This window comes from Lynx canadensis, chromosome B3, assembly GCF_007474595.2.
Source record: "Lynx canadensis isolate LIC74 chromosome B3, mLynCan4.pri.v2, whole genome shotgun sequence".
NCBI classification, from domain to species: domain Eukaryota; kingdom Metazoa; phylum Chordata; class Mammalia; order Carnivora; family Felidae; genus Lynx; species Lynx canadensis.
Genome location: NC_044308.2, coordinates 62,407,799 through 62,432,419, shown reverse-complemented (window position 1 = coordinate 62,432,419; position 24,621 = coordinate 62,407,799). Strand labels below are relative to the sequence as shown.

The following is a 24,621-nucleotide window of genomic DNA, read 5'->3' as shown; positions in this document are numbered from 1 at the left end:
GGGGGAAGGCAGGTAAGTGTCCACGCTTGGTCCCATCCTGGCTTGGGGACGCCAGGGAGGGAGTCCAGTCAGGGCTGTCAGGCTGCCCGCCCCCTCCCTCCTCCCCCGGAGAGCTCAGATGTTGCCCGCGGTGGTGGAAGAGGGTGTGTGGGTGTCAAGGACTCACAGACCAGGCTCTGCTGTCAGCTGGGAATGGATGAGGGTTCCACACTCGGCTTCTGAGAAAGGTGAATTAGGAGCTGGAGTGGGGGGCGGTAGGTGAAGGGGAGAAAGAGGAAAAAGAGATGCGGGTGAGGGGTTACCGAGCTAGGACCGACCTTGCTTGAAAGGAAAGGAGACGTGGCAGGCAGGGAAGTCGGAAAGATGAGGCAAGGGCGGGAGGGGCTTCTCAGCAGTCGGGGCCCTTTCGCTGGAGTCTGGGGCCCTTTCTGCAGGAAAGGGGGGTTGTCCTCGCTTGATTTTTCGGCTGGTCTTCCCGAGGCTTTGCCCGGGGGGCAGCAGCCGCTGGCGAGGGTGGGGTGCTTCTCGGTCCGCAGTTTTCTACAGTGTGTGCTAGGGAGGAGAAGGGGGAAAGGGGATGTAGAGGGGTGACGGCCAGGGCGGGGGCGAGATAAGATTTCTCGGGGGATGGGGTAGCAGCTGGGGGACTGGGGCTCCTGGGTCGGGTCACCATGGGATACCGGTTCAGGCTCTGCAGCCGAAGAAAAAATCCAAGAAGCCGGCAAAGAAAACCACCCCCCGCCACCACCCTTGGCACCGTACCCCTCCCCCCAGGCCCCACCACTCCCCGCACCGCCTCCCCCGGCCGCCTCGTGCTGCCCCCTGCGTTGGGACGACCGACCCACGGTTCTGATTGGTCGGAGACCGGGAGGGGGAGCCGAGGGCCGGATTGGCTGGCGGGGCCAGCGCAGGGCGGGGCGGCTGATTGGCGGAGCTGGCCGAGGGGCGCGCCGCTGATTGGCTGGGGACGAGGAAGCAGGAAGGAGGGCGGCGGAGGCTCCGCTCTCGGGGAGTTTGTGGGGGAACCGCGAGCGGCGTAGCGGATCCCGGAGCCCGGCCCCCGCCGCTCGCCCGTCCGGCTGCCTGCCCCGCCCGTCCGGCCCCCGCCGTCCGCCCGCCCCGGCCAGGCGCTCCCGCCCCTCCGACGGCCCCGCCCGGCCGCGGCCCCCGCTCCGCCCGCCCGGCCCCGGCCCCCAGGAGGAGGCGCTGACGCAGCAGCGTGGAGCCCGGGAATTGAGCGCCCCCGGGGGGTTCCAGCCGCCGGATTCCAGCCCGGCTGGGGCCTGCGGGCGCCCAGAGCCGCGCCGTCCGCGCCGCTGTCCGGGTGAGCTAGGGGCCGGGGTCGAGGAGGGAGGGAAAAGGGACGAGCGGGCGAGAGGGAGCGAGCTAGGGAGGCAACGAGTGAAGGGGAGAGGACCGGCCGCCCGTCAGCGCGCCCCACCGAGCGCGCCGCGCCGCCGCCCCCGCCAGCCCGGGAAGGGACGGACGGACGGACGACGCGAAGCAGGTGCGGCCGCCCGCTTGCTCGCGCCGCCTCCCTCCCCCGGGTCCGGCGCCACGGTCCCGCCATCGGGGAGCGCAGCGCGCCTCGAGGTGACAGCCCCCGGGGGCCGCCCGCCACTCAGGCTGGGGGCGGGGTGGGTGGCGGCCGCAGGGTGGCAGCTCGGCCGGGCGGCGGCGGCGCGGGCGTCCCGGGCCGCGGAGGGCGGGAGGACGCCGGTCGTTTCCTCGCCGCGGTGGAGCGGGCTCGCCTCCGAGTGCGCGGGCGGCAAGGCCCCCGGCACCCCCTCCCGCCGCGCCCCCTCCCCCATCGCGGTCCCCGAGGCAAGGGGCCGCGGCCGGGGGCGGCGCCGCGGGATCGCCCGCTCAGGGTGGGGGGCGCCCTCCCGCGCTGGGAGGTGACCGGTTGTTGCTGGATGGGGGGCTGGGGATGGGGGCCACACCGGGGCGGGGGGTAGTGTAGACCCGACCCTATCGTGCCGGGAGGAAGGGAGGCGCCGAAGACGGAAGGGAACCGGTTCGAGGAGCGAGTGTGGGCCGCGGGAGGCCCGGCGGAGACCTTGCGGAGCGGCGGCCGAGTCCGAGGTGGGGCGGGGGGATCGAAGTTGTCAGACCGCCTCCAAGTGACAGCGGGACCCCGTGCTCGCGGCCGGGCCTGGTCTGGCCCTGCCCGCCTCGCCGCCTCTTCTCTGGGGCCGGGGGCCAGGTCAGGTCGGGCCCGAGGGGCCCGCTCCGCGGTGAAGCGCCGGACAAAGGCGGCGCCTGAGCGGGCGCAGGTGGTGGCGTCGGGGAGGGGAACAGGTCCGAGCCACCCACCCCCAGAGGCGGGCGACCGGCCGGACTCTGCCCCAGGGATTGCGGGGCCCGGGGTGCCCGCCGGGAGAAGCTGCGGCAGTGGCTCACCACTCCAGCCGCCGATCGCCTCCTGGTTCTGGGAAGAGTGGGGTCGACCCGGCCGAAGCAGAGGGGCAGAGGTGGGGTGCACAAGGTGGGCCTTGGCTGGTGACGACCGGGTTGGTAGACTCCAAGGCGACAGTCTGGTGAGCCACTCTAGACCCTGCCAGGAACGAGGTGTTTCAGCAAGCAGTGTCTGCTCCATGGACAGAGGTTTAGTCCCACCTGGGATATCTTCTAGTCGTCTATTGTCGACAGTCTTAGGCAGAAGACCAATTGGATTGGAGACTAGGAGATGCTCCCCCCCCCCCCCCCCCAGTGTTCTCCAGCAACCCATCCACAGTTGTTTTCAGCACTTTTCTTTAGCTAGGAAGGTACCCACAAAGGGAAATGAGTAGCTGGAGTTTATAAATCCAGGCAGGAATTTAATGATTAAATGAAAAGGTTTCCAGTCTTTTTCCTTTATGCCACCTGAGAGACTTTCCCAGCACCATCTCCACTCCCATGTCTTTTGAAAAACGGAGAAAAGGACCCTAGAGGGAGCACATGTCCTGGAGGGACACCACTGTCCTTGGCTAGCTAGAGGACACTTGGGAACCAGTGGCTTAAGCTACTGAGTGCATCTGTCCCCACCAGTGATCTGCTCTAAGCTCGATGCTGTTTTCCATTTCTAAAAACCCACTCAGAACTCCTGGGCTCCCCATGGGACCCTGTACCTCTTTGAAGAGTTGTGATCACAAAGACAGGCTGAGACTGTTTTGAATGTCTGCTTTTGCTGAGTTTCTGGGTTCAAGTCCCACCTCAGGTGGCTGTTGATTAGGAGCTGCTCCTAGCTGTGGTTGGCTATAATCCTGGGAAGGCTGCATGTCAGCCTTGCTTAGTATGGACATGGAGTTAATTCATGGTCGCCCTCTGGCCCCCTCCTCAGAAGGGTCTAAACCCCAGCCTGAGTGGAGTTGAGGCTTGTGGGAAAGGGAGGTATTACCTCATGCAAGAGACTAAAGTTTATTCTGAGAGGATGTAATTGTACGTCTAAGATTCAGAGAATGGTGAAGAATTTCAAGGCCTTCTTGCCTCCCCTAGGGCCACACGGTATGTGATTTCTTTTGGTAGCAGTCAGAAGGGGGTGAGCTGGTCTGGCCACTGGGACGTAAAGGGAAATTACCAAAACAGTGTTTCCCTCTTTGACAGGCTCTTCTTGCCTGGCAGCAGACTCAAGTCAGACAGCTCAGGTGTTTAGGAGGGTTTGCTCTGGAGAGTCTACTCCAGTTAAGACTTTCTTTGTTTTTTGTATCTCCCTTTTCTTCCTGTTGTTCTGTTGTCCCCATGTCAGGCCTATGTTGTCATGGCCCCCTTTTCCCTCCTGCTTCCTCTGGCCCTTCTGATCCAGTCTGTACACAGCTGCTAGAGCCTTCTTCCTAAAGCACTCCTTCCCCCATGTCACTCCCCTGTTCACACACTTTGAGTGGCTCTCCTTTTCCTGCAGTCTGACCCTAGACATGTCCTCTACGGCTCTCCCCTGATGCTGGACACAGCTATCTCCCTGCATCTTTCCGTCTGCTGCTCTCTCCAGTAGTCCCTAGCAAGGAGCCTTTTGCCTTCCTCTCTTCCCACCTGAACCCTACTCATCTTTGTTTTGCTGTCAGGCCACTCCAGGCCAACATTGCTTGCCTCTGGGATTGTGACCCTGAATTTTATAACATGGTGTCTTCTTGAGTGGTTTTGTAAGTTGGAAGTTTATTAAGACAAGGGACAGTATGAGTGTTAAATCTGTGTGTGTGTGAGAGAGAGAGAGAGAGAGAGAGAATATTTCAGGATTTCTAGTATAGTGCAGTGTGTGTTGTTTTTGTTGAATAAATAAATAAATGCAATTGGCTGCTTAGTTGATTGGGAACAGGGGAAACCTTCCCTTCTTCCTAAGAAATGCTCAGTATGGAGTCCTTGGTGGTTTCCAATATTTTCTGTCAAAAGCACACACATAGGGCACACTGGGGTTGGGGTTGCTTTAGCGTGGGGAACAAACGAAACTTAGCTGTTGTTTCTGATATTCCAGCTGGTGGAGAGTCTGTCCTATGGATTGCTCACATGACACCATATAGACATGAATTGGAAAAGGGCTGGAATCCTGTTTTCCTCCTACCCCACCAGGCCATTCTCTCCACCCGGCTTTGCTGCTCTTATGCAATTTTCCTTGTTGTCCATGCTAAATGAATCCATATGTTTTATCTCTTCTCAATCCTGGGTGTAAATGAGGGAGAAAACACGGTTTTGAGAACAGAAAAGAAAAAGATTCCTGGTCTGGCCCGTGGACAGGACTTTGGGGACTGGCATTGGAAGAGGTGATTATCACTGACATGGAGGCGTGATCAGCCCCACACTGGACCCATCAGAAGGGAAAGCTAGGATCCCAGCTCTCTTGGAACTTCCGATTTTGTTTACCATCAAACCTTGGACCATGGGGGAAATGTGAAAGAGGGCTGGTGACTGGTTTGAGTCTAGACAGTGAAAAAATAAATTGTGCATCCATCCCCTTTCCCCCAAACCTCCCTTTTGTGCCCCAGTTTGATGATTAATGGACCAGCATTTCCCTTCCAAGCGGGAAGGCCACCCCTCACAGTTGCCATGGCAATGCAGACCGCTCCCCGTCAATTAAAAAAAATCCCTACTACTTCTGTCTTCCTTGCTTCTACTATAGCGGAAGACAAGCTACCTCAGAATGCATTTCCTGGGCTCTCTCCTCAGCTGCTCAGGCTGTTTTGCTGTGCATCCTAGAGCACAGTCCTTCTTCTCTTTCTGGGGTTTGTCTGAGTTTCATTACCTTGAGCCAGTTGTGCCCCTCTTGGATCCAGCAGCCCCTGGAACATGTCTGTGAAGAAGCAGAGAAAATTACTGTTTTTTATTCATCCGTAATGCAAGTTAAAAGCCAGAATGAGCCTTCATCTTTCTTTTGTTTCGGGGTTAAAAAAAAAAATTCCTCCACACCACGTCTGGTATGTAGAGGTATAAGTCGGGGACCCTTTTGACATCCCTAAAGGCAGTTTCAGTAAACCTGGAAGGAATTCAACTTCCCAAAATACATACTTCACATTGAAGTTGTATGGGGATTTTCAATTTATTGATTTTCATCTCTCCCCACCTCTCTGTCCTAGCATTCAGGAGGACTTGTGTGTTTTCATTTTATCTGTCCTTATTCCTCTTGGCCTTATTCCGGCAACATCTGGCCTCAGCGCCCTGTCGCAAGGTGAGTCATTAAAGAAAAAAAAATCTTAAGGGAAAAAAGTCTCTGGAGTTGAGAAGTAGCCTGTGTTGAACTAAGGCTGCCAGCCGAAGCTGCCGGGTTTATGGAGCATTATACGAACAGCCCCAACATTAAAGGGCCTCCTTTTTATGAATGGGTTGTGAAGAATGTAAATAAAGCAGCATCTCTCAATGGGGAAGCATTTTACATAAGCAGTACTACCCTGGCCCAAGTATTTATGGGAATTCGCTAGCACAGTCTGGCAAGACTCACTTCCTTTGTGAACTTGCCATTATGCCGGGGACTTTGGAGGGACAAGGAGAGTGTTTCGATACTAAGGGCAGCCCCAGCATGCACTCCTGCTCTGTAGGTCCAGGGCCTTGACTCTGTGGGTCAGCTCACGGCTAGAGGGTCTGTTAACCGTGACAAGACAGAAAATACAGAGAATAGTCAACAGCTCACGAAGATTAGAAACCTAGGCTCCTGACGCCTGGGGTCCTGAGATTCTGCAGCTCCTCAAAGTTTGGGCTCTTTCGACCTCCTCAGGACAGGGGACGGGGAGAACTTGGATGATGAAATCCTGCCTGGTTTTATGGGAGGCACCTAACTGGAATGAAATGGGCTGGTTTGAATTTCAGCTCCTTTACGTGTCCCTTGCCCACCTCCTGGTACTACCACTAATGAGCAGTAACCCAGCTAACAGGGAGGAGGAGGAGGAGGAACAGCAGCAGTCGAGGCTGCAGGGGCCTGTCCAGATGGCCGGACAAGCCCCCTCAGCTCCACTGAGCTCCCTCTCCCCCTTGGCTTTGCAGAGCTGAGTAGCAGCAGCAGGCCCTGGGGTTCCAGTGGGGGGATCGGTGCCCTAGGCGGGGTGGTGTAGAAGCTCACAACCAGAGGACTGTGGATTTGGTGAGCAGGCCTCAGGGCAGAGTCCTGCTCGAGACTTTGTATTGTGTCCTGGGAAGGATTTTCAGCCAGATTCCATTTTTCCCAGCGGGAAACACCTGCAGAGGTTGGTTGGTTATTCACCTGACTCAGCATCCTACAAAAAACAAAAACAAAAATGTTGTCCTTGAGATCCCGCAGGCCTGATCCACCAGGAATAAAAGAATGGGTTTGTCTCTGAGCCTTTCTGAGATTTGAAATGGGAATTTGTTTTCCAAGGCACCGTGACTGAGTTACCTGAACGAAAAATAAGTGACTCTTAGTTAACAGGATCGATGCCAGGCAGGAACTTGGTGTCTATGTCTTTTTTCTCATTAGTTTCCTTTTCCAGTGGCTTGTGGTGGAACAGGGGGTGGGGGTTGGGGTGGGAGCTTTGTCCATCTCCCCTCCATCCTTGGTTAAGGAGGAGGGACCTGGTATGCTTTCCACCTTTTGTGACCCCAAGATCTCACCTGGAGTGGTGATGGCTGCTCCTACTTCCCTTCAATCTGGAACCCCCACGGAGCTCCTTCAGTTTCCTGCAGAGGAGAGGGGTGGCCCACACTTAGGCCCGTCTCCGGCTATAGCCTACCTGTCTAAAATGGGAGTGGAGAGGAGATTGTTAATCACATTCTCATTTGGCCAGGTGGTTGAACAGAGGTGAATTGTTAGGGTTTAGAAGATCTTGGAAGAAATCATGGGAAAGAAATTAGGGTCCATTTTGATGCCAGGATACCCTGACAGGTATGTCAGGAGGGAAGATGGAGTCACATTCCTACTATAGTCAAAGTCGGCAGGCCCTCATCGAGAAGTGAGGGGCGTCCCCTGCCATGTGCCTGGAGGGGTTCACACAGATCGGACAATGTAGAAAAGAATTATAAAGTGGGTGAAACGACTGTAAGAGATGATCTCCAGAGAACATTGAAAGGACTTAGATTTACTCAGCCCACAGGGAGGTAGCCAAGGGGTAGCTGACACATCTTTGAATATTAAGATTGCTGTTTGGAGTGTGATGACCAAATTGCAGTCTTGATTGCAGTTCAGACTGGAGGAAGATTCCATCTGGTTCAAGCGATGTGGTGAGATCCGTGGGGGAAGTCTGTAGCCTTCATTTCTGGATTTATTGTAAAATCAAGACGACGTATCTTTGAAGCCCTCACCCCTTTCTGGGATATAAAATGGATTTCTTTCCAAAGTGCATATAAGAGTTGACTGGGGATTTTGAGCAGACTTTGCTGTAGAAACAATTTGTAAAATTATGTTTATGTTCTCTGGCCAGCCCACCAATGCCATTTAATTGGAGTACATCTTTAGTTCCTTTGTGGTGAAAAATTAGGAAAAATAAATAAGATGCTATTACTAATTTAAAACAACACAGAAAAACAAAATTGAATGTACAAGTTGATCTTGAATGTTGGTCTGTGAGTCCACAGTTGTCCTGTATTGCAGTGGGGCTGTGGGCTTTGGGGGACTGACCCTAGATGCCCTGCCTCTAGCACTGACAGCACAGGAGTGTGGGCGAGTTCTTTTACCCTCTCTACCTGTTCTCTCCTTGTTAGGAAGAGATGATAGCAACCACCTCATGAGGCGGTTGTGAGGATAAATGAGAGTGAATGGTACCTGCGGAGAGTGGAGGGTGGGTAGTGAGTGCTTGACAAACATCAGCCATCCTGTTAGACTAGAAGCCTCTGTGCTGAATTGAGAATTCCCTACACTGCACACTTCGGTGATTTGGGGACTGATAATGCTAACTCTGGTTCTTCGCTGCTGAGTTCACCTTAATATCTGTGGCGTTCTTTGTCTTAATACAAGTGTGCCTCTGTACTAGAGTGTGCCACCCTTGCTTGCTTAACGGTTTATGGTAAGAAGTGGAGTGAGCGGAATATATTCCTGAGGTATAGCTGGGCTATTTGGGAGAGAGAAGGAAAAGGATAGTAGTGAAAGAGCATTGTGCTGTGTAAATACGAGAGATTTCCTAAAGTAGCCCTGTTGAACTGTTGATTACGCTGAAGAGGCACAGTCCTGGGGATGGGAGAGAATTAGGGGGTCAGAGTTTCCTGTCCTGGGCTCCAAGTGATGCCATCAGTCTAGGGTAGAAATGTTTTAAATGTGGTGGAGCAGGTAGGTGGCCAGATCTTTGTTCACTCAACAAGCTTTTATTAAGCCCTGTGGGTGAGATTTAGTGGTAAGGCAGGCAGAGCCCACCTGTCCCCATAGAGCTTGCATCCTAATGAGGGTGGCCCTAATCACTTAGTTAATTAGTCATGTCTGAGGTATTTGTGTGGGGTGCCTGTAACTCTGGTAGGGTTGGACTTGTGGTTCTGCTTGTGCTGGTGGAGTGTTGGGAAGGCCTGGTCTTGGGTCTCGTTCTTCATGGCTGGCTCATTCAGAAGGTTAGCACTCTGCTGGGGAGGCTGAGGGCAGAGCTCCCAGCTTGGCCTGGCCAGCCAGCTGCTTCTGTTCAGGACAAGAGATAGCACCTCCAGTCTTGGCAAGCCGCTTTAGAAATCTAAGTTGTTGGTTCCTGGAGTGTCCTGGTGGTTGAACCGACACATATCCTTTGCCCTTCTGGGCAGGTGCCCAGAGCAGACTCGTGAGATATTGTCGTGTTTTTTGAAGAATTGTGTGTCAGTAGCAAGACATTTCCTCTCAGTTCTGCTGAGGACCTGTTGCTGAGGTTTGGGGCGCCCTGTATCTTTCTGTTTTATTTCTCCCACACTTTTAACTGCCCAGAGTGAATGGGTCCTGCTGCAGGAATAGATCTGCTGCTGGCCCAGCCTGGGCACTGTGGAGTCTGGTTGGGAGAGTCTGAGGGAGCCTTAGCCTGGAACTCTCTTGTCCCCCAGGCTGGAGTAATCCTACATGGAGCTAATAAGGGTGAGTCTGGGAATACTTTCATCTGTCTCCTGCCTCAAGACTTCAGTTTTTGTCCGTCGCTCCTTCCTACATCCAAGCATTGATGAAGCACATTTCTCAGGTTGTTTTTCCCTCAGTACACCGCGCATGAAACAGGCCCTCAGTCAGTGTCTGTAAACGAAGACCTGGCGCATATTTCACTTAGTGAGGCTACCGTGGAGCCATAGCTCTCCACATCAAACTCTAAGCACCGTGTTACAATCCTTGTCACACTCGTTTGTCCTCTTTCTTCCTACCAGCCCATGCTCCAGTTTCGTAGTCTTTTTTGCATTTTTCTTCAGCATTTAGCCTAATACTTGACACGCAGGGAAAAAGAACGAGCTTGTGTTGTGCACCTGACTTATACCAGGTATTCTGCTAGGCACTTGACACACGTGCTCATTCAACTTGATCCTCATAACAACTTTGCTGTGTAGACAAGGAAACCAAGGCTCAGAGTTCAGGCTGTGGACCAAGCGCACTTAGGATTAGCAGCAGTATGAAGTGGCTTCTAGCCCCTGCAGGTGTCACATTTGCTGTGTTGAGCCATGGTGGGAGGTCAGCAGATGTTGGCTGAATGAGCAAAGGTAACAAGAGATGCCATGTGCCTGGGAATGAGTAGCAGGTGCTCTGGCTTAGCGGGAATGGCCCCTGCAGCTACAGGTCTACTTTGTGCACAGAGAAGCTGTGCACTAGGAAGAAGCTAGAGAGAGCAGATCACCCGAAGTAGGTGCGTGTGCCTTTAAGGAAACCCTCTAAAGACCAGTTTTGTATTGCATGTGATTGCCTTCTAATTTGTCAGGTTAGAATTTCTTAAAGCAGAGCACCATGGTGTGACTAAAATACAGTGCTCTCTGCCCACTGTCGTAGTGCAGTTGTCCATGTGTGTATGTTGATTTCTGGACCCTAGGGGTACACTCTCTCTCTCACTCTCAGCCCCCACTAAAAGAAGGGCCTTGTCCCACAATGAGGGCCCTGGCATTTTCTACTGAGGAGATTCCACCATCTGTACTGTTAACTATATTCATGAATGTAATTGTAATTCTCATATAAAATCGAAGAGTCCACTTTATAGTTTGAGTCAAAACTCCCCACTGAGATTTGTGTTCCTTTACAGTTACAAGAGGCTGGTGTCCAGCTTTGCGTCTGGAGCCAGAAGTAAGTGGGGGTTCTGGACACTTGGGTGCTGCTCTGGGCCTGTATGCCTGGGCCCTCTTGCTGGGATGGTCCGGGTAGACAGAAGTAGCCAAAGATGGGACCCGGATGCCAGGCTGGGTTGGCTGAGATACCAGACCCAATGCGTGATGGGTGTGAACCTTCACCGTACAGCTGCTCCCACCTTTCTGAGTTCCTGGGAGCCTCCACAGTGAAGTATGAGGAGCAGGTGGTCTGGCCACTAGACCACTAGACCTGAAGGCAGTCTATAAAACAAGCTATGGCCAGATGGGTCAGGCCAATTCCCTCTGGTGGGGTGGGTGCTTCCTGCCCAGGGTTGTAGGATATCAGCTTGACTGCAGAGTGAATTGGGTGCCCACAGCAGGTGAAGCTAAACAGGCACTAGAGAGTTGGAGCCGGTGGTGGCCGAGGCCACTGGTTCCTCTTCCAGGGCAGCATCCCGGGGACTCGGGCACTTCTGCTGTCTGTGGGTGTCCGTGCTGAAGCAGCAGTCAGATGGCGGAAGCTGGCAAACGCACGCCCCCCTGACCCCATCCCCTGGGCTTTTCACCATCCAGTTGAGTGTTTCCCAGAGGCACGGAGCTGTTGTTTAGGGTTTGTTGGGATACAGTTTCTGCCCCTGTCCTCTCCCTGTGTGGTAGATGGAACCCCACACACACAAGTCCCGCCATAGCCTCTCCATCTTTACCTGGGGTTGACACTTGGGTGTCTTTGGCAGAATAGAAGCAGAGCAGAGTTCAGGTGTAGGCTAGGTTTTCAGATCTCTCTCAGCCCCAACAGCTCTGGGCTCCTGATGTGGGGAACCTGCCCCCCAAGCCAAGAGCCACTGCCTTCCTCTGTGGGTCTGGAGGGTGGGGGAGAAGTTGGTCTGCCTGCTTCCTACCCTACTAGGCTTCTGCACAGAGACTAGTGTCATCCTCACCACCATTCTTAAAATTCCTTTTGATTTATCCATTTTAGATGAACAAATCAGGTTCAGAGAAGTTAAATAAGTTGCTAACCAGGGGCAGAGCTGACATTCGAATCCAGGTCCACCTCGCTTGAAGGTTTGGTTCTTTCCAGTTTACCAGCCATGGGGGATTGGAGGGACCCCAGACTCGACTTAACCTGGCTTCATCATAAGAATTTCAGCAGTTTCACCTGTTTTTCCGTGAAGTAACACCAACTAAATTTCAACCAACAGCAGCGTGCCTTTGTGCTCTTGCTGCTTTTCTTCTCTGATAGAAGATTCAGGAAAGTCAGTGCTCATGAAAAACTGTTATTCCTTTGGGGGAGTGTGGAAATTATTCCGAGAGAGCGCAAAGGAAGGAAGTGCTTAATTCAGTGCCAACCGTGTAGCTTTAGGTGTAATCGGAGTTGGGAGGTGGCTTGGGTCAGGAACCTTCCTGACCCTCACCCAGGTGACCAGCTAGTCTGCCTTTGCCTAAGACCCCCCTGCATACTTTCCTACTATTAAAAATAAAGCAAAAAGCCTGAAAAGTAGAATTTAAAATGCAGAGATTTCAGGAAGGGTAGTGGGGCAGAGTCCTGGGTCCTGAACCTCTAAGAATGGGGGTGGGTGTATACTCTAGAAGCTGGGTAAGTAAGGGTGGGGGGAGAGCTGCGGCCAAAGCTGAGAGCCCAAGGGCAGCCTCCGTTTGCAGGAGTGATCTGGACTTGACACACTGGTTTTCCCTTCAGCAGTGCCCACAGCCCACATTCCTCCAGGCCTCTGACCCTCCCTTGCACACGGCACTTTGGGTGTGCTCTGCCTGTGAGAGCGGAGGGTGGTGCATGATGCTGCTGCAGTTTGCGGGCAAGACTCAAGTCTTCCTTCCCTTTTTACTTTTGTAGAGTTGACTTCTAGTCCTGAGCAGACATGGGGTACAGGATATGGACACTTCAGCTCAGTTTTGTGACCCAAAGTGCCTGGGGCTGTGATGGCCTGTTTGCTGTCTTTAGAATACACTTGTGATTTTAGATTCAACCTGTGGTTTGCTGGATCTTTGGTATGGAGGACACCGGCCAGCCACTGTCCTTCATGGCAGCTGGCTGTTGGCTAATCAGGCTAGGGACGATCAGACTGGTCTTCTTCAGTGTGAGCTAGCTTGACACAGTCTAGGTGAGCAGTAATGTGTCCTGGGGAGTCCCTCCTAAGAACCTTCTCTCAAGGGGGCCCAGACCATGTATGCCTGGGAGGACAAGGCTTCCCAAAGAGAAGGGTGGTGCTGAGAGAACCCAGGCACCCTTGTCTCTTTGCAGTGGTAGGAAGTTTCTGGTTGAGCTAGTGTGTAAGGACAGGACAGCAGGAGCATTGGCAGAGCTGGAATGGGAGCCACACCTCCTGCTTTCCCAGGATTTTCTTCCCCCCTTTGAGCTGGGCCACCCCTGCAGGTTAGAGGGGCCTGGCAGGCTGGGAGCCCCCTCCACCCAGCCCCACCCCAGGGAAAAGCTGCAGCCGAAGTTCTCACAAGTCTGGCTTCAAAGCATGACTCATTCTCTCACTCTCCTCAGACTGGAGGGCAGCGAGGGAGGCAGCAGAGACCCCAGCCTCTCCTCAGAACAGTGAGTGACATTGCTGCCTTAGGCACCACACGAAAGCTAGGAGTTCTTTTGCTGGTGATGAGGGATTTGGTGGATTCAAGGGAAGCTAGCAGTAGGCTCTTATGCTTGATTTGGAAATGTGACTTGCATCCTGTGATTTAGAGGCTTCCTGGGATCAGGGGACAGTGGGTACAATACTACAGGGAATGCAACCCCAAGTTCTGGGGCCAGTCTCCCTACAGTGGAAGGCTCCCTCCGAACCTTCACCTGCTGGGACCTTTTGCGTGTTGAGAAGGGAGGCAAGTATCCCAGAGTCCACTCTTGCAGCTGGTCCACCAGCAAACTGGGGGCGGATGGGGGGAATAAGGGACAGGCCAGTCACCTCTCAGCTAAGAGCTCTTTTGTTTGCCAGGCTTGAAAGCACCTCCCTGAGCACCCTCTCTTTTCCATCTGGCCCTGTACTTGCTTTGTACTTGGTGTCCATGTCCTTAAAGGCCACAAGCCCAGGTGACCTCAGCCTTGGCCCCCAGCCATTCCCAGGCCGGACTCCTCTGGTAACTTGGGGCCTGTTGAGGGGCTTCGGTTCTTGCTCAGCTATGCGGTCTGTTCACAAATCCTGTCTCCAGGCCCTTTGGGGGTGGGGAAGGGCTGGGCCTAGGCTTTCATAGGAAATACAGATGTGCTTCTTGTTGCTGCGCCTCCTCCAGCACAGGGGTGCCCTGCATTTGAGAAAAGGGCCTGTGGATCTTAAGCAATTGGGATGCTTTTGAGAGTAAAAGGAGGCATTGCTAATAAGCCTGCTGAGCAAACAGGGATGGGTGGTCACCCTGATTAGAAGCAGGAAAAAATCTTAGGCAGCCTAGCAGATGCCTGGGATTTTTTAAGGAGCTCTCCTGTCTGTGCTTCAGGAAGGAATGGATTTGTCTCCTGTGACTCTGCCTTGTCCTGGCCTGGTCTCTGGGCAGTGGCAGGTCCCCGCACGTGGCCAGAGCAATGCCTGGCACAGTGCCTCCCTTTTCCAGTTTTCCGAGTCCTTTCTTGAGGGCGAGGGACACCCATGGTGCCCTCAGCCTCATTTTCTGAGCACTCTTTCTCAACTAGTGCAGTATGTGTCAGGAGAAAAGGTACCCAGTGACCCCAGCCGCTGGCCCAAGGCCAAAGGAGCTAGCTGGGAAGGGCTCAGGAATTCCTGGGAGCTGTCAGGCTTGGGACTTTCAGGGTTAAATCCTGGCCCAGCAGGGACTGCTCCCAGCTTCTGGGGAGAGTGAGTATGAATAACAATAGCAGTGGGGAAATTAAGCTGGAAAGCCTGGGCTTGCTGGGTGGGGAGGGGGTTGCAGGGTGCCAGAGAGGGCAGAGCCTTGTCTGACACCTTATTTGGCAGCACCTTGCTTTGCTTTGGGGAGTAGGTAAGGAGTGAACAGCACACTAGTCTCTGACCACTGACTCTGACACCCCCACCCGCCAGTTCTCCATTGCCTTGGCCATGCCAGCTTCCAGGATACAGCCCAGCTCTGGCCTCTCATTCAGGAGGGGGCCCAGGCTGCCCCAGGTATGTTGGGGGCAAGGGGAGTATTTGCCAAGTAAAGTTAGGAGATGATGCCTGGTCAAGTGGGCATCTTCTCTCTGGGGCTTTGGGCTTTCTGCCGCTACCCCCACTCCACTCCACCCCACCCCCAGTCCTCTTCTCTACCCAGCTTCTTGCCTACCAGGAAGGAGACCTGAGAAATAGGGCAGGACTAGCAAGGCAGCCCATTTTATCCCCTGAGTTAGTTCTTTCCTTTGATACTTCATTTCCCTCTTAGTGGCTGGTGAGGGTTTAAAGCTATACCACAGGCCTAGTTTGTGTTCCGTGAGTTTCCTACCCAGGGATTCTGGCCCTTGCCTTATGGACATCCCTTCTCTGGGCACAGGCACTGTTTGGGCTGCCCTTCCCTAGAATCTGAACCATGGTGGGTCTGGCTTCTAGGGCTGGCCCAGACCTCCCCTGACCATGGACTCCTCAAGGCCAGGCCTTCCCCTTCAGGGGGCTTTTCCAGCAAAATGCAGGTTATGGCTTTCCTGCTGTATGTGCCCGGCAGGGTGTCCCCACAGGCTGGACTTTGCTACCTCCACAGTCCAGCAGGCAGCTTCCTCACCTTAGCTCCCCACTGTCCATGTCCTTATCCTCCTGTGGCCAATCGCAGAAGCCCCAGGATGGGGGAAGGGTTGGTGATGTTTTTAAAGGAACAGATGGGCTCCCACCGTCCAAGCCCCCATCCTGGCTTGGCATCTTCACAGCCTCTTCTTGACCTGCAGTGAGTATCTAGTGGGAGAAGAATAGATAGACTGAGAACTTTGCCCCCAGCACTTTCTGTCTTCTCATCCCAGGGTCTGCATCCTTCCATAGGGGCTTAGTTCAAAGAAGGACCCTAGGTTAAGAGAAGAGTGGGGCAGCCAGTCCTTGCACAGCTGTTGGTAGCCTGATCCCACTGGAACCCCCCCCTCCAACCCCGGAAGAGGGGTCTTGGGAAAAGCCAGGCTGTAGATGGGATGAGTGTAGGCCAGAATGACGGAAGGTTGGGGGCGGGGGGTGGCGCTGGATGGGCTGCAGCAGAGGAGAGGCAGACAGGGCAGGGCGAGGTGGGCTTCTCTCATTGCCTGCCTTCTGCCCTGCAGATCGAAAGTACTCCATGACACACACGCGGAGGAAGTCCCTTCCCATGCTGAGTTCGGGCCCCACTGGCCGCCGGGAGCCCCTGCAGATGGAAGGCAGCAGTATGGAGCAGGGGGCGGAGAGTGTGGAAGCAGGCATGCCTGAGAGCCCAGGGCACCTCACAGGGCGCCGCAAGAACTACCCACTTCGTAAGCGCCCATTAGTTCCTGAGAAGCCTAAGGCCTGCAAAGTGCTGTTGACCCGCCTGGAGAATGTGGCTGGTCCGCGGAGTGCAGATGAGGCTGATGAGCTGCCCCCTGACCTGCCCAAGCCCCCCAGCCCAGCCCCATCCAGTGAGGACACTGCCCTTGCCCAGCCCCGCAAGAGGCGCCTGGCCTCCCTCAATGCAGAGGCCCTCAATAACCTGCTGCTGGAGCGGGAGGATGCCAGCAGCCTGGCCGGCACTCGTCGCAGTCGAGGGGGAGACCCTCACCGCAGTCGGGACCGTGACCGGGCCAGTGGGGGCTGGTCCTCTTCCAAGAAGCGGCCCCGGCTAGAGGACCTCGGAGGGGGAAGTCGGGACCTGTCCCCAGAGCCAGCACCTGAGGAGGGTGCTCGTCGAGATGGTGACCCAGCTCCCAAGAGATTGGCCAGCCTGAATGCAGCTGCCTTCCTAAAGCTGAGCCAGGAGCGGGAGCTACCCTTGAGGCCACCTCGTGCCCACCCAGAAGCAGATGGGCGCTCCACAGAGCCACCAGCACTGAGGGTTCCGAGGCCAAAGTGGGCTAAAGTCAATGGCAAGAACTATCCCAAGGCCCGTCAGGGGCTTGGCTCTGGGGAGGCCGTAGGTCCACCCGGCTGGCAAAAGCACCCCGAGGAGCCATGGCCATCTGCCACCCCTCGTGGGCCAGCCAGCCAGCCACCTTACCAGCCCCTGAGCAAGGCTCTGGAGAGCCCCTTGGGGCTGCGCCCCCACCTGCCCCTGCTGATGGGTGGGCAGGCAGCCTTGAAGCCGGAGCCTGGGCGCCCAGGCGAGGAGTCACCTGCCCCCAAGCAGGAACTGCACCAGCCTTCTTTCCCTGCACCCCAGCTGTCCCCCCTGCCGATGCCTGGCAACCCTGCCCACTACAGTGGCCTGTGTGGTAGGCCTGAGCTCCCTGCACTAGGCAGCTTCTACCTGTACTGCAGCCAAGATGGGCTGCAGTGTGGAGGCTACTCCCCCTGCCCCATGCTTCCTGAGGGCAAGTTGTCCCCAGTGGCTGCACCTAACGAGGGGCTCCTCTTGGCACCGAGCTCAGTGCCCGCGGGCACCCCTTTCCAACACCCTCCCTGGGGCTCTCGCTACTGCTTTAGCGAGGACACTGGAGTGAATGGCTACAGCATCTGTGAAATGTTGCCCCCGTCTCTTACCCATATTGGCACCACCTGTGGCGGCTGCCCCTACAAAATGCCTTTTGCAGCAGGTAAGCCTTCTTAGGTGTGGGATGTCCCAGGGAGTCAGATAGTGTCCTGGGAGGGTGGGCCAAGGATTGGGTGGGGTTCCTTGAGGTCTAGTTACAACATGGGTGGTAGGGGGCTTTGGAAAAGGAAGACTCCCCTAGTTTCATGCCCCAAGCCAAGGAGTATTCCCAGAAAAGGGGCCTGTGTCTAGCTCTTTGCTCTGGCTCCCCTGTGTATGGAGATCTCTTGGCCAGGTAGTTAGGTAGCACCATGGTGGTGGAGGGGGCAGGGAGAGCCATCCCTTCCTCCCCATTAGGATACCCATTCTCAGACTCTTGAATAGCAAATTAGGTATTGAAATTAGTGCTTTTGCCAAGTTGTTCCTATGTCCCTTTGCCTTCCTTGAGGAGAGCTAGAATTCTACCTTCCAGGAGCCCATTCCATCTGCATGCTGGCCTACTTCAGCATTCATGGGAAGGAGGGTGGGTAACCAGGCCCAATAGGTGGTGCCAGACGCAGCAGGATTGCTTTGCCCTGGCCATACAGGCCTTGAGAGAGAGGTAGTGCCCAGACTTGGCATCGCCTTGCTGGGGGCTAACAGGGGGCACACTCCGAGAATAGACCAGCAGAGTTCCCTGGCACAGACAGAGTGCTGACAGGGTCCGTGGCTTTGGTGTCTGCCTTCCTAGCAAGGCCCATTCCTAGCAAGGCCCAGACACCAGGGAGGCTTGCGCTGTAGCCAATGAGACACCCCCACGGTGATCACTCTTACCCCAGACTGGCAGGCATGTCCTCACATGCTTCTCCAGGCTCTGTCCCTGGCTCCTGGGTGGAAATGAGGTGACCAGAGCCATCCTGTCTAGCGAGTCTACCCTGCTGCTGATGAAATGAGAGGCTGGGCCTTACCAGGGCTCTCGTTGCTACTACCCCACACCCCATCTTGTAGGGGTCTATAAAACAACTTTATAGACCAGTTGACTCTGGCCCGACTGGTTGTTTCAGGTTTTGGTGTGAGTTGGAGCACTAAGAAATGAGATCAGGCTGCTTCTTGGGCTTTTCCTTCTTTTTTGTACCATTCTCCCAAATCTAGACCCCTAAACCATGGGACCCAAGACCCTACCCCCTTACCCTGGAACACCAGTAAGCACCACGTGCCAGGTATTGTTCCAAGCACTTTATATACGGGAGGCCACATGGCATGTAATTGAGTACAGATTCTGAAGCCAGACTGCCTAGGGTGAAATGTTCTCCCCCACTTCCTTAGACACGTGACCGTGGGACAAGCCAGTAACTGCTTGTGTCTCGGTTTCCTTAATTTAGAATGGTGGCAGTGGTACTTACCTCCTAGGGTTGATGTAAGGATGTAAGGATGAGATGAGTTAATACGTTGATAAGAAAAACGCCTGGGACACTCTATATGATATTTGCCATTCCTGCTTCTATTGCAAGGCACTGAGAGGTAGCATGACTTGCCTGCGGTCATACAGTCGGTGAGTGGCAGGCCTGGGGTTGACATCCTGGGCTGACACCCACTCCCCTGCTCCTTAGCACTGTGGAAGCCCCGGAGGAGAATAAGTCAGAGCTAGAGACTCTGTTCCCATTACCTGCCCTTCTTGCAGGCTAGAAGGGGGAGATAGCTGTGGGCCGGTCTCCAAGGTCAAGAAGCACCCTTGGCCAGTCACTCTGACAGTCTACCTCAGAGGCCCCTGACTCCACTTGCACCTCAGGGACCCTTGGGTACACACTCCGAATTAAGACAGTAGGCTCTGAAAGCAGGGGGGCCAGAGGGATTGTTACTGCTTGTCCTTACCTGTCCTAACCCCTCTCTTCTTTTCCCCAGAAGGCTGCAGGTCCCTAGGCCAGCTGGAATTTCCTCTCCCGGAAGCCGGCCACCCTGCCTCACCTGCCCACCCCCTCCTGGGATGCCCTGTGCCCAGTGTGCCACCTGCAGCGGAGCCCGTCCCCCATCTTCAGACACCCACCTCGGAGCCCCAGACGGTAGCCCGTGCGTGCCCTCAGAGCGCCAAGCCTCCTAGCGGCTCCAAGTCAGGTCTGCGCACGGGCTCCAGCTGTAGGCACACTGCGAGAAGCAAGGCTGCCTGCAGGCCCAGCCACCCCAAGCAACCGCGTGTCCAGCGCCCACGCCCACGCCGCCGCCGCCGCCGCCGCACTAACGGCTGGGTTCCCGTTGGGGCTGCCTGTGAGAAGGCGGTCTATGTCTTGGTGAGTGCCAGCTGTTAGCCGATGGGGAGGAGGGAAGGGGCCAGTGGGGACAGGACCCGCTCTGAGGTGGGTTGGAAGCAGTCATGCTGGCCCGGCCTCCTTCCCTAGCCCCTCCGATCCTGTACCATGTGCCTTGAGGAGCTCCGGGGACATACAGTCAGAGCTGTTGGCCTCCATTTCTGTCGCCGACTTTCAGGGAACCCATCTGAAGTGGCTTCACAGCTCATCCTTGATCATACTGTCCCTTCTATCCTGGATTATAAAATGGAGGACTTTCATGGAGGCTTCTTGGATGAGTATGCATAGGGATCGTTGGGATAGGCAGAGAAAATGAGTGTGATGCCAGGAACGTTGGAGATGCAGATGATGAAAACGCTTGACTAAACTTTACTGAGTACTTTCTGGGTGGCAGAAAGTAAATACCGCATTATTCCTCACTACTACCCTGGGAGGTACATATCCCGTGTTCCTGTAATTATCCCCATCTCACAGATGAGGAAACTGAGGCATGGCAGCAGACTAATTTGCCCAGGGCTACCCCACTTAAGGGCTTATGGGTCAAACCCATACTGCCCCGATAGGAAGTTTGAGGACTTTGCCAGTGGTGTGGGCTTGGAGCAAGAGAGCCAGCTCTTGGGGTGTGGTTCATAGCACAGCGTCAGAAGCTTTAGGCCACTTTCCTAGCCCTATTCCTATTTTTCTTTCTTTCTCCAGCCGTAGGGATCTCCCATCTGCATCCTGCTCCTGAGAGCCAGGCTTAGGGAGAAGAGGCCACTGTGCAAGCTGCTTTTACAGCTTCCCATCCTCAGTGGTTTGACTGCCCTGAGGAAAGCACAAAGAGAATGTCTTTCGCTCCCTCCCTTCCCCCTCCTCACTCTGAATGTGGCCCCCACGAGCCTGTTTGTGTCATTGATTTCTTGCTTAGGATGAACCAGAACCAGCCATCCGAAAGAGCTACCAGGCAGTGGAGCGGCACGGAGAGACCATCCGGGTCCGGGACACTGTCCTCCTCAAGTCAGGCCCACGAAAGACATCCACACCTTATGTGGCCAAGATCTCTGCCCTCTGGGAGAACCCTGAATCAGGTACCCCCTGCCTGGAGTCTGACCTGCTACTAGTCTCCTCATGTTCTTGGCACAGAGTCTGCTTTCCACTCAGCCGGCATCTGTCTGCTGCTGAGGGTTGCAGATGGCCTTGTGGTTTGGGTTGGATCAGCTCTTTAACCTTTCCCGCCACCGAGGGCTAGGCACCTGTCCCCCCCCCCCCCCCCCCCACCTGTCAGTGCCTTTTCCCCCTTCTTCCTCCATGCCTCACAGCATTCCAGGCCACTGAGCTGCCAGGCTTGGCCTGAGGCAGGGGATATGGGTGGCTGGAGCCTGCAGGATTGGCCCAGGCGTTGAAGTTGGATGAGACTGCAGGGCAGGTGGCCAGCCTTCCTGCCTGTCTAAGTAACTCTGGGGTTGCCAGCTCAAGCCATGACTGCTTCTCTTGTCCCCCTAGGAGAGCTGATGATGAGCCTCTTGTGGTATTACAGACCAGAGCACTTACAGGGAGGCCGCAGTCCCAGCATGCACGAGGTGAGCCGCCTGGCAGGTGTGTTGGGGAGGGCAGGGGTGGCAGAGGGAGAAAATGCGGCACCAAGAACATGGTTGGGGAGGCAGCCATGGGCAGTCGCGTGATCATCGCCTTGGATGCCATGGAAGGGCCTGGGTTTTAGCCTCTTTTCCAAACAACACTGATCCAATTCATGTTTTAAAGGGAACAGTACCTTTTGTCTTAAAAGGGGAACAGGAAGGGAAGCCCCCAAGGGCATGCCAGAATGGGAGCAAGTAGATGTGTCCTCCTGGCAGCAGGAAAGGGGAGGTGGAACTGCACACCTGGCCCCCTTTGATACCGTCTGTGGCATGAGAGGGAGGAGACAAGAGACTCCAGACACTCTTGGGCACTTTACCCAGCTGTGTGCCAGGAGAGATAGTGCCATCGGTGTGGTCACTCTGCCCGCAGTCTGAGCTCCCTTTCGCTTTGTTTCCCTTGCTGGGACTTTTCATCTCATGGGGAGATGGGCACCAGTTCCCCTCTCCTCCCTTGAGCTGGGGGTCAGGAGGCTGATGACATGGGCTGGGGGGCGGTGCTGGAACAGGCCCCTGGCTATTCCTGAGTAGGAGGGACCTAGGGAGGGAAGAGTGCCTTGGGGTGGGCACTAGGTGCGGAGCAGTTAGGCCAGAATTCCAGAGATGCTCCCTGGCTTCCTGGGCACTAGCTGGAGTTATCTCAGGTCACAAGTCCCAGGAGAAGAGTTAATGTCCACCTTGCTACTGGAGGTAGGTGCTTCCAATCCTGGTACCAACAACCTCCACTCTCTCTCCTTGAGCCTTTGCAGAATGAAGTCTTTGCATCGAGACATCAGGACCAGAACAGTGTGGCCTGCATCGAGGAGAAGTGCTACGTGCTGACCTTTGCTGAGTACTGCAGGTGGGTGGTACCCTGCACCTCTGTCTAGCCTCTCCCCTCAGACTCCCCAGGGCTGTTTCGGGGGCTGAAATTCCCAAGGGGATCTCATTCACTGGGCCTGACCTCCCAGAATGTTCTTCTTCACAGCCTTCCACCATCTGATGTTTGTAGAAGAAAGAAAAATTGTTCTTCCTCTAAGACAGAGTGGTTGAGGCAGAGTTGAGGATGGTTACAGTACTGCTCTCAGAGAACCATCGAGGAGAATTGGCAGGTGTTGGGAGGGAGGCCCCAGCAGATGTGCTTCCCCAGTGACAGAGAAGATGGACTGGCGGTTGGCAGAGAGGGCATAGCCCCCAGGACAGGGTTGGAGGCAGCACCAGCCCTTGTGGGGGTGGGAGGGGATGCCCCAGCTCTCAGGGCAGGGTGGGGAAGGAATTGATCTTCCTGCAAAGGTGGCTGTGGTAAAGACAGCAGATGGTGGTGTGTCACTGCAGATTCTGTGCCATGGCCAAGCGTCGAGGTGAGGGCCTCCCCAGCCGAAAGACAGCACTGGTGCCCCCCTCTGCGGACTACTCCACCCCGCCACACCGCACAGTGCCCGAGGACACGGACCCTGAGCTGGTGTTTCTTTGCCGCCATGTCTATGACTTCCGCCATGGCCGCATCCTCAAGAACCCTCAGTAGCCTCCTCAGGCTCACACTGAGGCTGCCCACGGGCAAGTGGGGCTCGGGGCAGGGGGTACTGCTTGAAGCACAGCACTTGGTTAAGGGGCCATAGGGACCTGAAGTTGCTGGCCTGTGGTTCTCTTGGGGGGGAGGGCAGGGATCCCTATGGGTACTGGGCCCTTGGGAGGGAAGGGGAGGCCAGGGTATAGGGAAAGCATCACAGCCCTCAGCTTGGCCCAGGGTGCCTCTCTATGGTTGCCTGGGTGGAGACTTGAAGAAGCAGTCTTCCCTGAGACTGGGCCAAGCCTGAGGGGCATGGGGCCCTGGGGGAGGGGAGAGTCTTTCAGGAACAAGGCCCACTAGGCTCTTTAGCCTCCCCTGGGCCCTTCAAGAGGGAGTGGGAGCCAGCTTTACCTCACCCACTGTGACCCGCTGCTTCCCCATCAGCCTGGGACCAGGCTCTCCCAGATTTTAGCACAGCTAGTTCCTTCCTTTGAGGCATAGAGAGCCAGAGTCTGGCTTCCAGAGCATGGACTTGCTTTTTCTAGACTCGGGGCCTTTCCCTGGCTTCCTCCTTTGCCCCTGCAGTAGCCCCTGGTGCTGGGACAAGTTACCCAGTGCACATAGTCATGGGTGTGGCCCACTTGTGGGAGTCAGCTTCCTGTCTGCCTCCTGGTGAGGGCCACCCAGCAGGTCTGGCTTCCCAGAAGCTAACTGGTCAACATGAGGTTTATCATGTCTGGGAGGGCAGAAGGGAGCTGGGAGGGGGTGGGGGGCAGGGGGCAAGGAAAATTGCTACCTGATTTATTGAAGACTTTTCCTCTTGCCTTACACTTGGAGGTTCTAGGAAACCTCTTGCAGAACTTCATACATGACTCTTCAAGCCACACCCACCTGAAATCAAACCAAAGGAGTGCTGTGGCTCCCCTTGCCCTGCCACCCCTTACCCTAGTCTTTTGTAGATTGCACTAATTTACATCCCTGCGAGAATCAACACTGTATCAGTCCACAGACCTGCTGAGCTGCAGCCACTCACTCTAGGAGCTAAGGACCTGCATTTTCAGTTTGTTCCTGTTGCCCAGGGGCCCCGTTCTCACCTCATGCTGCTCCCCAGAGTAGATTAGAGGCTGAGCCCCCTCTTGTCCTAGTCAGGACTAGGCCCTGGCCCTGGGGCTGTCTGTGAGGGGGCTGAAGCAGCCTGGTTCTTTCCTGTTTGTACCAAAGAGGAGCATGGTGGGGAGGGGAGGGGAGGGGAGCACAGTGTGGCTTGGGCCCTTCTTATGAGCACTTACACAGGGCACACCCCTGGGGGTAGGAGCCAAGGAGGGCAGCACTCCCTCTTCTCCCCTAGGAAGGGGCAGGCACAGACCCGGCATGTAAGGAGGTGACACTGGGTGAGGACAGTCAAGCTGGGTCTAGAGAGGGAGGTAGAAGCAAATCCTGTGGGCGCTCCCAGCCTTGTGCTATAGGCTGCTCCCAGTTGGTCCCTGGGCTTAGGGGGGCCCTGGAGGCTTCAGAGGTGAATTTCCATACAGAAAGCCCAATCCCAAACCTGAAGGGAAGGGGCTAGGGTGCCCTTGTACTGAATAAGCTGTCAGGAGGAAGGTGTGGGGCAGTAAGAGAGGTTGGCAGAGTGGCCATGGGGCCTTTGGAGAGCCAGCCTTGGAGCCTGCTCATTCCCAGGGTGCTTAGCCCTTGCTGCTGAGGAGCCCAGCCTCACCTAGCAGGAAAGGAGATCAAGGCCCCTCCTCCCAGGAGGCAGGGTCTGCTGCCCAGAACTTAAATGCTTTTGAAATCTCTTAGATGTCGAAATATTTTTTCGAACCTGAAAATGCAGCTGGTAGAATTTCAATGGAAGCATAATTCATGTAAAATATATTTTAGTTGATATTTTGTAAAATGCACTTTTTGTGTGTGTCGACCCTGGTTTCTCAGATCTGTATTTCAGTGTTTACAAGGGAGGGAGGACCTTTCCTCACCTCCCTTTTGACAGAGATTAGAAGTACTTCTTTAAGAAAAAAATAAATTTGAAAAATTGTATTGATTTAGAAAAGGA

The 24,621-nt window shown here is 55.2% G+C and overlaps 1 protein-coding gene across 7 annotated transcripts; it reads left to right on the top strand.

The window, feature by feature from the left end:
• The first annotated feature begins 1,141 nt into the window (after positions 1–1,141).
• On the top strand, positions 1,142–24,621 carry BAHD1 (bromo adjacent homology domain containing 1). 7 transcript variants are annotated; one of them, XM_030318487.1, is made up of 9 exons: positions 1,243–1,324; positions 5,544–5,635; positions 14,619–14,702; positions 15,809–17,248; positions 19,066–19,448; positions 20,374–20,533; positions 20,949–21,025; positions 21,820–21,920; positions 22,394–24,621. In XM_030318487.1, exons 4-9 carry the CDS (start codon positions 15,823–15,825, stop codon positions 22,581–22,583), a joined length of 2,337 nt encoding a protein of 778 aa, XP_030174347.1. In that variant the 5' UTR covers positions 1,243–1,324; positions 5,544–5,635; positions 14,619–14,702; positions 15,809–15,822; the 3' UTR covers positions 22,584–24,621. The 7 variants fall into 7 exon arrangements, with proteins under 7 accessions (XP_030174350.1, XP_030174346.1, XP_030174347.1 ...); XM_030318490.1 differs by lacking the exon at positions 5,544–5,635 and having other exon boundaries at positions 1,142–1,324; XM_030318488.1 differs by lacking the exon at positions 14,619–14,702.

Excerpts from the sequence above, each read along its gene's own strand:
- BAHD1 (XM_030318490.1), top strand. The coding sequence starts at position 15,823 with ATGACACACACGCGGAGGAAGTCCCTTCCCATGCTGAGTTCGGGCCCC. Across the intron at positions 19,449-20,373 it reads AGAAGGCGGTCTATGTCTTG|GATGAACCAGAACCAGCCAT; the intron begins GTGAGTGCCAGC and ends TTTCTTGCTTAG. Across the intron at positions 21,026-21,819 it reads GCAGTCCCAGCATGCACGAG|CCTTTGCAGAATGAAGTCTT; the intron begins GTGAGCCGCCTG and ends TCTCTCCTTGAG.